Source organism: Musa acuminata, chromosome BXJ2-5 (assembly GCF_036884655.1).
Source record: "Musa acuminata AAA Group cultivar baxijiao chromosome BXJ2-5, Cavendish_Baxijiao_AAA, whole genome shotgun sequence".
Lineage (NCBI taxonomy): Eukaryota > Viridiplantae > Streptophyta > Magnoliopsida > Zingiberales > Musaceae > Musa > Musa acuminata.
Window position 1 is genome coordinate 2,765,019 of NC_088342.1, and position 13,365 is coordinate 2,778,383.

At 35.5% G+C, this 13,365-nt stretch overlaps 1 protein-coding gene across 9 annotated transcripts; it reads left to right on the forward strand.

Annotated features, from left to right (window-relative positions):
- The first annotated feature begins 5,877 nt into the window (after positions 1 to 5,877).
- Positions 5,878 to 11,763, forward strand: LOC135612134 (auxin response factor 18-like). Of its 9 annotated transcripts, none has more exons than XM_065107983.1 (6): positions 5,878 to 6,441; positions 6,544 to 6,637; positions 6,720 to 7,914; positions 9,165 to 10,087; positions 10,749 to 10,814; positions 11,419 to 11,763. In XM_065107983.1, the coding sequence occupies exons 3-6, from the start codon at positions 6,814 to 6,816 to the stop codon at positions 11,465 to 11,467; spliced, it is 2,139 nt and encodes a 712-aa protein (XP_064964055.1). In that variant the 5' UTR covers positions 5,878 to 6,441; positions 6,544 to 6,637; positions 6,720 to 6,813; the 3' UTR covers positions 11,468 to 11,763. The 9 variants fall into 9 exon arrangements, with proteins under 9 accessions (XP_064964055.1, XP_064964057.1, XP_064964058.1 ...); XM_065107985.1 differs by having other exon boundaries at positions 6,742 to 7,914; XM_065107986.1 differs by having other exon boundaries at positions 6,759 to 7,914.
- The last annotated feature ends 1,602 nt before the right edge of the window (positions 11,764 to 13,365 follow it).

Here is a 13,365-nt window from a genome sequence, read left to right on the forward strand (position 1 = left end):
CAAAACAGTATCATCTTACCCCATCACATAATTATTCAAAATAGATTCCTTTTTAAGATTATCTAAATCTCTTAATTATGTATGATATTATGAATATTATTTTCTTTAGGTCAAGGCCACTTAGGTGGCTATAAAACCAATACAATAATATAAAATATAGTTTAAAATATCTTTAAAATAATAAATTATTTATTATAAATTGCATCTCATAAGTATATCTTCCCAAGCTACTTTGGTAGTTAATATAATATTTATCAATTTTTTCAATCCAATTTATGTTGAAATAATTTAATAACAAAATAATAACTGTAATAATTATTGAATATTAATTAATATAAAGAAAAACTCATACGATAACTATAATCATGATGAAATATAAATCATATTTTTATATGAAAAATAAATATTATTTTATAATTTTAAATATATATGTGAATAACAGAATAAATATCCAAGAACAATAATTAAAATTTTATTTATCATATACAAAATGTTATCAATATGTCATATTAAAAATCTAGCAAAGAAAATTATAATTTATATTTTTAAAAAATTTTGTATTAGACCTTAAATTAGACCAATCAACCCTATTTAATTGAGTAAGACTAGACTTTAGGCTATCCAAAATTAGGCTCAACTATTCACTCATGTAGGCCCATCAAAATTAAAATTGATTAAGACTAAATTTTGACTTTTTTCAAATTCGATCAAGACTTAATTGATTAAATCTAAATCTAGTCAAGCAATCAAAATATAATACTGATTAAGTTTGATAAAATTATTTAATTAAAATAAATCAAATTAATTAATTTTATAATTAAGGATATAAATAAAAAATTTTAAAATTTTGAAGGTAAACTGTAATTTATTTAGGATATATAATAAAAATTTATTTCTAAGGGTAGAACTATCAAAAGGATATAAATTGGAATTAAATAAATTTATAAGAGTAAAACTATAATTTTAATAAAAAAAACCCTAAATGTCACTCTCTTTTTGCAATTGTTGTGTGAGGCACGACCATCGTTGTGCATAGTCACAGCAAGCACGGTTGCCACTTGCATGAGGCATCGTAGCCGCCATCCATGGCCACTTTGTGAGGCGTTACTATCGCTTGTGCTATGCATCGTAGTCATCATCCATGGTCACTTCATGAGTCATGATCGTTACCACAGTTCGCAACTATTACCTACCGGTAGCCTCCCCATCTATGTGCGATTGTGTGTGCACGCCACCGAGTGACCCCCATAGTCACTACGACATGGTTGTGCACACACACGTCACCTAATGACTCTGTTGACCTTTGGCATCCAATGACGTTGATTGCAACTAGCAGATGCCACCACAATGGCATTGCTACAACCGTTATAGCCGTTGTAAGTAGCGATGGTGCTACTATAGCCGCCACACCGAGGTACGTAGCCACCATAGACATAACGGGTAGTGGCATTGCTACAATCGTCACATACAACGACACCACGCAATTGTCATAAGGCTATCGCAACCCATAGTGCTTGTATTAGGTACGCAACCACTACTCACAATTGGGCTGGCAACCACCATAAGCCGCCACCCTCAAATAATACTATCGTCGACAGCAAGCTATCGATAATGGTTCATCAATTAAGCATGAGGAACCTTATATCATTTGCAAGCAAACGATAGGATGGGCTCGATAGAAAAACAGATCGGCATTATAGACGAATTGTTCATACATCATAAATAAAAATTGATTAACACATTTTAGTGAGCAAAAGGTGCAAAAAAATAGATCTAAAGTATTTGATTTTATAACCATGATTGTAATACCAATTATTAGCATAAAAATCATAATATGTTATTATTATATAAAAATTTTATTATTAAAATCTGAAATCAAATAAAAATATATCTAAATTTATGATGTGTACCTTTCGATGGTTCTTAGAAAGTCTTTATCTAATTTATAAGCACACCATCATCGGATCCAAAGTCTATTATGTTATCAATATGGAATTAGAACTAGACATGTCTTCACATCTCTTCCTATCTTTTATAGGATCGCTATGAGCGATGGATTTAAGGACAAAATTAAGATGAGAGAAGAGTTATAATATGTCATTGACTAGTTCACGTGACTAAAGGAAGATGAAAGAAGATTTATAATCTCACAATAATATTACGTATCCATATATCTGTGTATCAGTTTATTTGCGTATTGCATATTCAATTATTCACATTGAGTTTCTAGGAGATACTGTCCTTTTATAGACGAGAGCATAGGATCTAGAATAAGTAATTAAGATAATCCCTCCCATCAAAATTATCTCATTAAGAATTCTAAAAAAATTAGATTTTTTTTTATTGTCCGATAACCATAATCAAATCCAATCATATCCATAATATATCTTATAATAGGATCATATAATCTAATAGGCTTAGCAAAATATATGGCTATGAAATTAATGCATTAGTTGAGAGCCCACCTTGTAATCCCAACCTTGTATCTCTAACCACACGATTCGCCATGCAAACTTGTAGAGTTGGCTTCCTTCTCTAACTCCGCAATGGCTCCAAATCTTCCACTCCATTCCTTTTCATTTAGCCTATGTAAAAAATTTTATGTTGTACGAAACTAATTAGAAGTATAATATCAATAGCTTAAGGAGTGCTTTATTTATGCTATGTAATAAATACTACGATATGATGACGTTAGAGAAATAATTTGATCACATTTACATCCGGCAGCAGGACATGTATAGCTTGGCGTTTGACAAATGGATGCGATTAACATCTCTTTATCCACCTACACATGAACGATTTATATCGGTATAAAAACCTAATTCCAAATGCAAAATGCAAATATAATTGCATGATCAAAATAGCACACGAGAGCTTCGATTCTATAAAGAATGTTGTTTATGTGTCCATATGGACGGCCACAACAAATTGGTGCAATCCTAAACAACATCATCATCCCACACGTCGTCTCAGTCAACCTCTCATAATTGCATCTACAGAAACAACGTTTCCATCCGATTAAATGCTTCAACTATTTTCGTACGGATGTGTACGTAAGAAGTTAGAGGTTAATGGATTGCAAACTTAAACGTGTTAGAAGCTGTCACTTCATATTTTGATTGAATGTTGGAAATGGATTCATATGGCTCAATATCAATCGAGTATTGTAATTAAATCGTATTACGTATATAAACTATATGAAAATGTATAAAAGAGATATTGTATAATATTTCTTCTTTTTTTTTTGGCCAAATTAGTTTATGCATATGTTCAAATCTTAGACATTATTAGATAAGAAAACTAGAAAGGAATAAAAATATGAAAATAATTTATATTTCGTGTGATGCAATTAATTAATCAGTAAGTGCGTTCTGAAAGATAAGCATAATGATTCAAAGAAATAGATCAAATACATGATGAGTTTAATTATACTTGGAGATAAATGTGAATAATATAATACCAAATTTGAGACAACGTTTGATAATTTTTTAATATGACGACATCTCCCTGAGCTCATTAAAATTGTGACTATTGATAGTGAGTTCATGGAATCAAAAATCTAGTCTTCGCTATTGATGGTTAATAAATAATATTAATAATAGTTTTGATGTAATCATATATATATATATGATTATTGATATTTCACTCTTATCTCATCATCATATAATTGATGTCTCGCTATTTTACGTCAACTTACCATTTGATAATGGTGGCGAAATGATACCGTCAACGATCTTATCAAGAAGAGGACATGCACGAGCCACCACTATAGTTTGAGATCAAACTTCACATCTATCAGCATTAAATGCAAAAGATTTGCACAACACCACACCGCCCTCACATCACTCCAAAGTCGTCCACGCTCCAATGACGTGTATTGGGATCCACCGTGCCACCTCAACCTAACAACGTAATAATTGATTAAATAATAATATAAAAATATGAAATTACAAAAACAGCCCTCTCACCCTAATGATTTTGTGTTTATTCTTTTAATTTTTAATTTATCATATAATTATTAATTTTTTCTTATTTTATATGTCATGGGAGTTATTCGTATTGATTTACTATATTATTTGTATTTTTGGGATGCATAGGTTTCTTCTTACATCATGCCTTAACTAAATGTTTGTCAACTCGTATATATGTTGTTGTTTTTTTTATTAAGATCGCATAAATTAAATTACAAATTATCTAAAAAAAACTACAAATTACAAGTAACAAAAAAATCTACTAAAATGAAATTAAAATAGTAAAAAAACAAAATTAACCTAACGACTTTTCTTTGCCTAGATCTTATCGTGTTTAAAAGTTGCACGCCGAGCAATAATTTGATGATAGAAGGTTGACGACAAAGTATAAGATTATTATGTGGAAGCATTTAAGATCCTTGACAACTCATTGTGTTCTTTATGAGCTGAATTCATGGTGAGGAAGCCAATAGAATGAGAAAGAAAGGAAAACGACATGTAGCGTCTCATGGATTTGGGCTTGTGGTTCTTATCCGGCACACATCGTTGCCAAAAACTCAAAACGATTGGAAAGAGAAAAAGGTAAGCCTTCCACTCCGTACTCGACATGACGTGATTGGTTCTACAATATATGTTTCTTTTGAATGTGATGGGGCATCGATTTCTTCTTCTTCTTCTTCGCCGATCAGATCCATTCTAATGCTTATTAGTTTCAATTTCCTCTTCGATCAATCATGCGATCTTCCGAGAGGGATGCCAACAAAACACAATAGATGATACTTTTAACATTATTTATAATAAAATATTATAATAAAACACAACAAAACTCAAATTAAAAATTATTTATAATAAAAGAACGAACTATGTGAACTTTTAACAAATGAGTATGGTGCAACTGAATGGAACGAAGAGGAAGGTTTTTTTTTTCTTCAAATTTATTATGCTGAATTATAGGGGTACTCAAATCGATTCAAACGGTATCGTTAATGGTCGAATCTTTTTTTTTTACTTTGATTTGATTAAAATAAGAATATTTTTTTAGTTCGAATAAGTTTGATTTGATTCAAGATCGTTTAATCCGATACGATTAATCAATTAATCGATTTATAATTTTAAATAAATTAAAAAAATATTTTTTTTAATAAATCGATTAAATTTAATTGAATCGAATTCGAATCTTGATCCGATTGGACGATACTATAATATTTATGAAATTAGTTAAAAATTTATGATAACATATTGATATTTTTTAAATTAAAATCGATTCAATTTGATTTGAACCAATTAATCATATGAAAAAAATGATACCCCATTTATAGTTTTCAAAATCAAATCATTATAAATCAATTAAATTAAATATGCTTCCCTTCACACACAACCATCTCAAAATATCAATTAATTCCAAATAAAGTAAACCAAATCCATCCGACACCGTGGGGTTCTCCGAGTGCTTCGAATCGGCGACTAATCGGCGAACCGTCGTCCGAAGCGCCAGACCTCTGTGGTGCACGTGGCATCCAACGAGAACCCCATCGCAATCTCGCTGCGACGACACCAATAGCTGATCCTCCTCCTGTTCCGCTTCCCTCCCCCTGCCACGACCGCAGTCTCAGTAACCGCGACATCACATCAATAATTCCTCCCCATTTCCTTCGTAAGCTTTTGCCTTTTTCGTTTGACCCCTCACCAAAAAATAAATTATAGAAGAAGTCATCTTTCTTCGGAAAATAAATTCTTAAATAAGCCCCTGATAAGGGTACATGTGTAAAATGTAATCTTAAGTATTGTGGACTTTTGTTCATTTTCACGTTTAAAGGGTATATATGCAAAATATTTAATCTGCTGTTTTTTTTGGTTCTTCTATTGCCAGAGAGACACAGCGGATTCATATAAAGATCTGAAAGGGAGAACAGTCCGAGTGTCTCATGTCCCCCTTCTCTCTCTCTCTCTCTCTCTCTCTCTCTCTTCCCCAGTTTGATCGCCGACGAATTCAGCGGCGAAGCCCCTCTGAATTGCATCTGGAATCGGGTGGATCTTAGCCTGGAGAGGAGATGAGGAGGGGGAGAGATTCCACCATGGGACGTGTTATCTGCTGGATCCGCAGCTGGAAGGAATGATTGTTGCGGTTTCTGGTGGTATGTCCTTTTGGCGGATGATTGGAGTCATGGGTGAAGAAATGATGGTGGTATTTTGCTGGGAAGCCTGAGATATTTCGATTTAGAAGAAGGATTTTGGAAGTCATTAACTGGATTTTGTAGGGTTTGGGAGTGGTGTCGGGGAATTTAACTGAGCTCCGGGGGGATCTTCGTTTCCTTAGGGTTAGTGGAGTTGAGCCGGAGTTTGGGGTTTCCACGATCTTGTGAGGGGTCTTCAGATGGAAGTTTGGAATGAAATGGAGTCGGCGTATTTCTACTTTGTTTTGATGTTTCTGTTCTTCCTTCCCTGATTGACGCAGTTCTTCACGGGAAAGGTAAGAAATCGAATCAGTTTATAAATTAGTGTATATTTTAGGGAGTTTGAAGTTTTATTCCTTTTTCTTTGGTGTCAAAATCCCAACTTTATATACTTATAGGTTATTCTTCTAGTTCATCGATTCTAAGACGACGTTCGTCAGGAGCCCTTGAAGGAAGTAATTGGTTTGGATACTTGCACTGGTTCGCTAAAAGGTAACAATTTTCGCTAATGCTGCTGGATATCTCTCTGTTCCCATGTGTAGTGCTTGTGTAAATTTGTGCCTGAAATCAGCAGCAATTTCCTCTTACAACACCAGTATTCTTCAAAAACCAGTTTGAACTGCTCCTTCCGATTCTCATATTTGACAAATAAACCAAAGAATCAATCGATGAAGCAAATCAACAAGTGCCTCGACTCCCAGTTATGGCATGCTTGTGCTGGTGGAATGGTTCAGATGCCGGCAGTGAACTCCAAGGTCTACTACTTCCCCCAGGGTCACGCAGAGCATGCACAAGGCAGCGTGGACTTTGGAACCTCCCAGCGCATCCCACCTCTCATCCTTGCCACTGTGACTGCCGTGAAATTTTTGGCTGAACCAGAGACTGATGAAGTCTTCGCTAAGATCCGCATGGTTCCACTAACGGTCGATGAGCTGGAGTGTGGCCAAGATGACGCACTGGGACTTGTTATAGATGGAAGCAACACACAAGAAAAGCTGGCATCTTTTGCAAAGACACTGACTCAATCGGATGCAAACAATGGTGGGGGCTTCTCTGTCCCACGATACTGCGCTGAGACCATCTTCCCAAGGTTGGACTACACTGTGGATCCACCGGTGCAGACTGTGCTTGTGAAGGATGTGCATGGTGAGATTTGGAAGTTTAGGCACATCTATAGGGGAACCCCTCGCCGACATCTGCTCACAACTGGGTGGAGCACTTTTGTTAACCAGAAGAAGCTTGTGGCAGGGGATTCGATTGTGTTCTTGAGAACCGAGAATGGGGATCTTTGCATGGGGATCCGACGGGCTAAAAGAGGTGGGATTGGTGGCGGGCCAGAGGTTCCTTCAGGATGGATCCTTCCCAATGGGAATTGTATGACGAGCTATGGGAACTTCTCTGTCTTCTCAAGGGGGGAAGAGTGTAGGTTAATGAGGGAAAACGGAAATGGTGGTAGTTTAAGAACTAGTCGGGGCATGAGGATAAGAGGTAGGGTGAAGGCAGACTCTGTCATTGAGGCAGCAACACTTGCAGCTAGAGGACAACCTTTTGAGGTGGTGTACTACCCTAGGGTGACTACGCCGGAGTTCTGTGTGAAGGCTGCATCAGTAAAAGCTGCAATGAGGATCCAATGGTGTTCCGGAATGAGGTTTAAGATGGCTTTCGAAACTGAGGATTCCTCAAGGATTAGTTGGTTTATGGGAACTATATCTTCTGTTCAGATTGCAGATCCCGTGCAGTGGCCTAATTCGCCTTGGAGACTTCTTCAGGTACCTTTTCCATGCAGCATGTATGCTCTTTGTGAGTCTAAGATAATACAGTATTTTGCTTTTTATGGTGTTAGTTTGCTTGCACCTCTTCTCATCTTTTATGACTTGTCCATATAATATCTGCACCCGATGTCAATTTGGTTGATGTCTCCATGTTCCTTTTTAAATTCATACAAGTCATTGTTCTGATCAACAATAGGGAAGCTAACCCAAAGTTCGTGTCATTTTTATCATGCTTTCTGCCTCCATTTCTTATTATTTGTGCTTGTGGTCGGTTGTTTTCTTCTAGATATCTGTTCTAATGAAGAAATACTAGATGGGCAGGTGCAGCAAATCTAAATACCAATGAGTGTGTCAGATAATGTTTTTTAAAAAATAAATTTTTCCTTTGTTTTTTTTTTTTTCCGCATGGTTTATGCACATGGTATTAAATTTTTACCTGTGTTTGCTATTGATGTTAGTATGCCATAGGATGGAGTTCCATTTTCTGGAACTTTTGTCATGTTTGTCATTTGCTGGCGTGACAAATTAGGTCCCTTCAACAGTTTACATGATGATTGATTTATTTCAAAGTCGTTTAATTTTATTCCTTGGCTATCAAGCATAATTAAATTTAAAAATGCATTTATGATATTTGTTTCTAGTTCCGATATTTTGTCAACAATTTATCTTGAATGGCATATATTACTTTCATCAGAGGCATGGCAAGTATGATTGTGTATAAAGTTGATATCAACATAAGAATAATAAATGGAAGTTTGTTTGTCTTTATAGACAAATGATATATCAGTATGAATATTTAGCATCAGACTGGCCCTTTTTTGTTTGACTCTGTTTCTTGGAAAGCAATTTAGTCTATGTCGTCAATGAGGGGGACTGATATAGAGAGATTTAGTGTCTTCCAATTTATTGAACCAAGAAAAGCAGATCCATTGTGGTTTCATATATTCTGCACCTACCGCAGTTTCTTTTTTTTCTCCAAGACAAAAAATCAACGTTTATTAACCATTACAAAAAGATACAAATCCATTCATGGCGGAGTGAACCAAAATTCTATTCTACACCTTCCCCAGTTCTTTTGCTTATGGCAAGTTATTTTTTGTCTTGCAGGTTTTCCTTGTGTTGCTATATTTCTCAGAAATGTTCTTGTGATACTACAAATGTCTCACTTCATTTTTCTTATTTTCCTTCTCTATGAATGTATCTGCTTCCTTGTCAAAATGCGATCACTATTTATAATGGGTTTGCAGGTTACGTGGGATGAACCAGATTTTTTACAAAATGTGAAGTGTGTGAACCCATGGTTGGTTGAACTGGTCTCAAACATGCCAACTATCCATTTAGCACCCTTCTCTCCACCGAAGAAGAAGATTTGTATTTCCCAATACCCTGATTTTTGCCTCGAAGGTCAACCTCCATTGCCTATGTTCCTCAGGGACCCCCTTGGTCATGGCACTAGTCCTTTGTGCTGTTTCCCAGACAGTGCTCCTGCAGGCATACAGGGAGCCAGGCATGCTCATTTTGGTGTATCTTTATCAGATATCCACCTTAACAAACTGCAATTAGGTCTGTTCCATGCTGGCATTCACCGCCTTGATCAGACCACTCCACCTTCAAGAATAACGACTGGCCTCATCATTGATAACCCTGCCATTCGTAATAACATCTCTTGTTTGTTAACAATTGGCAATGCTTCTCATAGCACAGAAAAGCTCTGCAATGATAAACCGCCACAATTAGTGCTCTTTGGGAAAACAATACTGACTGAGGATCAGATATCTCTGAGCAAATCTGGGGATATGGTTTTCCCTGGTGCTACTGGAAACAGTTCTGCTGATGGGAATCTTGAGAAGACAACAAATATGTCAGATGTTTCTGGCTCTGCAATGAATCAGAATATAGTTGTGGACAGTTCATCTTGTGAATTATTCAAATGGGACAGGCACAGGTACTGCAATATATCAGATCTTGGACTGGAGACTGGCCATTGCAAGATTTTTATGGAATCAGTTGATATTGGTCGCACCCTTGATCTCTCCATGTTTGAATCTTATGAAGAACTATACACAAAGCTAGCTGACATGTTTGGGATTGGAAAATCAGAGATTAGAAGCCACATGATTTACAATGATGCAGCAGGTGCAGTTAAACACACTGGAGATGAACCTTACAGGTTAGAATCTGGGTCATTCTTAGCATGAACAAACAACTTGTGATGGTATTAGATGGTCATCACGGTGCATTTATATCTTTAAACCATACCACTCATTTGCATCTAGCTTTCTTATATCGAGTCTTTTTGCCTAATTGCTCTGGTGTCCTCCGTCTACTTTATTACTATCATCCACGTTGCTTCTTTGTGTTTCCTGTTCTAATCCATGATCTGATTCTATAGCCAGTGACTTCAACTTCAAGGTTTTCTATCTCAGTTGTCACAACTTCACATTTGTTTTGCAAATATGGGTGGTTACTGTTGCTTGTAAATCTATCTTGTTATGATTTTTACAGATGTCTGAGAAAATTTAGCCTGTTTAGCACTCCATTGAAAATTTTAGGTAACATGTATTTTGTGAACTATGTGATAGATATGAGAATCTAATTGGTTGTCACTTCTTTCTTTTTAAGGGTTTCATCACAAATAAAAACTTTAAAATTTACACCTTTCACTTGTAATTACTTTCCTCAGATCTCACGATGGTTGCAGCCTTCTGGTCTGGCTGCACTTTTAGTTTGCCTTTATGTCATAAGCGGCAGTCATTTGTTTAAATATTTTGAGCCTATGGTCTCATTCTAAAAGAATGTGTCTTATGGATCTTATTATGGTATCGTTGCAGTGAGTTCATGAAAACGGCACGGAGGCTGACAATATCAACTGATTCAGGGAGTGACGACATAGGAAGGTAGGAAAGATCTCATCAAAATGTGTAGTTAAATGAGAAAACATCTCATTCAGTGCTTTCTTCATGGATACTTTTCTTTATGAGTTCTTTTAAGTTCCAGAAGCCAGTCCTCTGTCATTCCAATCTATCAATCTATGAACCTAAACTGTTTAAGTCAGGTTGATTTAACAGGATTATCCATGTCGTTCTTCTTTAGCCTTCCTAGAAATTGTTATTATATGCATCTGTAATAGAAAGCACAGCCCGTTTCCCTGATGTTTTTCATGCTTACATGAAAACACAAACTGTTCAATTTTTTTAACTATATATATGGAGGTCGTACACTTTCTCAGGATCAATTACGATGGATAAATGCTAGGGTTGAGATTTGTGAAAGACTCTGATGACAGTTTGTTTCATCTAGGCTTTCCTCCTTCAGTTGGTTTTGCATTTAGATGAAGTTGATTACTGCTGTTGAACATAATGAAAACCAGTTTATTCAGATGGGGATTATGGATATGATTGTTGTTAAATAATAGTAGTAACGTTAAAAAGAAAATTGGCTTCTGGGATATGTTTGTATTATCTAATTCATCATAATCACCACTGCTTTTTGGTTCTCCAGTTCTGTACTACCTGGATCACTCAGTGCAAACTTAGAGTGCTGCAGCTGATTGATAAACCCCATGGGGACTGGATAAATCAGGTTCTGTCGTAGTTTGAGCTTTCGTTTTCTCAAGTTGTCTTGTGTAATCAAACTGACTGGATTTGACTTGGGACCCAAAATGTCAATCTGTTTGCACTCCTTTCTTTTCAGTTGGTAGCATAACTTGTCCTTGATGTATTTGCTTAGGATGGCTGTTTCCTGGTTTCTGCTTGCCTCGTGAAACTGTAATGGCTACGTAACGTACTATCAATTGTGGTTTATCAGAATAGATCAGCCTACTGTGAATTGCTATTTCTTGTTGTATCTGATGCCTCTAGATGTACTGACTGCATCATCTTGAAATATATCTATTTTGAACTAAGAATAATCAGTGACTGACTCTGTTCTCTTTCTCGTCAACAGCAGAATGTTGTCATTTAATTAGGTTGACTGATAGCATTCTTACCATTGTCAATTCTGTTTCTATCACTGCCTGAATCAAACAACTAGGAACTAATTTTGATGCTATAGTGACAAGACATAACTATTTTGATGCTCTGCCTCATAAATATGATTTATGCATAAATATATAATGTATGCTCATTCGTCTCAGAAGGTTAAGACGATTCTGTTACTTGATTGCAGTGGACGATATCTTGTTGTTTAATTGGTTTTTGGGTGCATTTAGAAATACATTTAAAAGAGTCTAATGGATATTTTAAATGTAAATTATTGTTTGATAGATTTTTTTTAATTATATTTGACTTAGATGTTATATTGTAAATGTTCGAATACTGATCCTATCTTAAGGTAGTATTAGTATTTTAATATTTACGACACATTAATAAAAAATTTAAATTTTCGAAAATACTTTATAATATTATTTAAAAATATAAAATAAGAATATTTATTTATTCAATCTTATATAAAGATAAGATTGGCTTAGATTGGTATAGACTTGATAAGGTCATTTAATCCCACATTGATTGAGGAGTATGAGAACTAAGGGTTCATAAGTTTATCGAGTATCTCATTGGTTGAGGAATATGAGAACTAAGGGTTTATAAGTTTGTCGAGTCTCTTTCACAATCAGAGTGTCTTTTGGAGTTCATATATTTTCGAAAGGATAAAATCGTGCGGGTACATTCATCGCTCAAAAAGAAGGAATTTTTCGAAAGGATAAAATGGCGGGTACATCCATTGTCCAAAAAAAAGAAACCAAGGGATTATAGATTGAGATTATAGATTCGTTGAGTCCCTCTTACTCTCAGCCCATCATAATTCTTCGTCAACCTATGTCATTTTCACTCCTTGCGATCTTAAAAGAAATGAATCAAATCATAATTTTTAAGTATTTAGTTTTTTAATATAATTATATTTTATCTTTTTTATTTAACGTGTAATTTGATGGTAAGGATAACTGTGCACGGTGGGCCCGATTTCCACGTGGGAGGAGGGCCACGCATCCGATGGACTCGTGACACGGGAACAGTGGGCAGTCGTGTCAGCCGACTGCCCGTTGGCTATGCCCACTCTCGCTTCATCTTTGTCCGCCTCGTCGTCTCGTCTCGTCGTCGCCGGAGCTGATGGCACGACACATGCGACCAGGAACGTGGACTTTCATTGAAGGCACGGAACGGAAGACGGTGATTAGGCCTTTCCGTGGTCTCACCTCCCTGTTTCCTTTCTTATTGTGTTTCTTCAAAAAGTTAAAAACCCCCCAAAAATATTACCTTACGATTTATCTTTCATCAAATGGTTTTCTTTTTTCCCCTGCAAACTTGTATTTCATATATACTCTCCACCAAATCAATTAATTTCATTATTTATCCTTAATTTAGAATCTTTCAAACTCTAATTTATATTAATATTTTTAAAAAATTATTCTAAACTTGTTCGTGTGTAGAATGATCCTCAATTCCATAG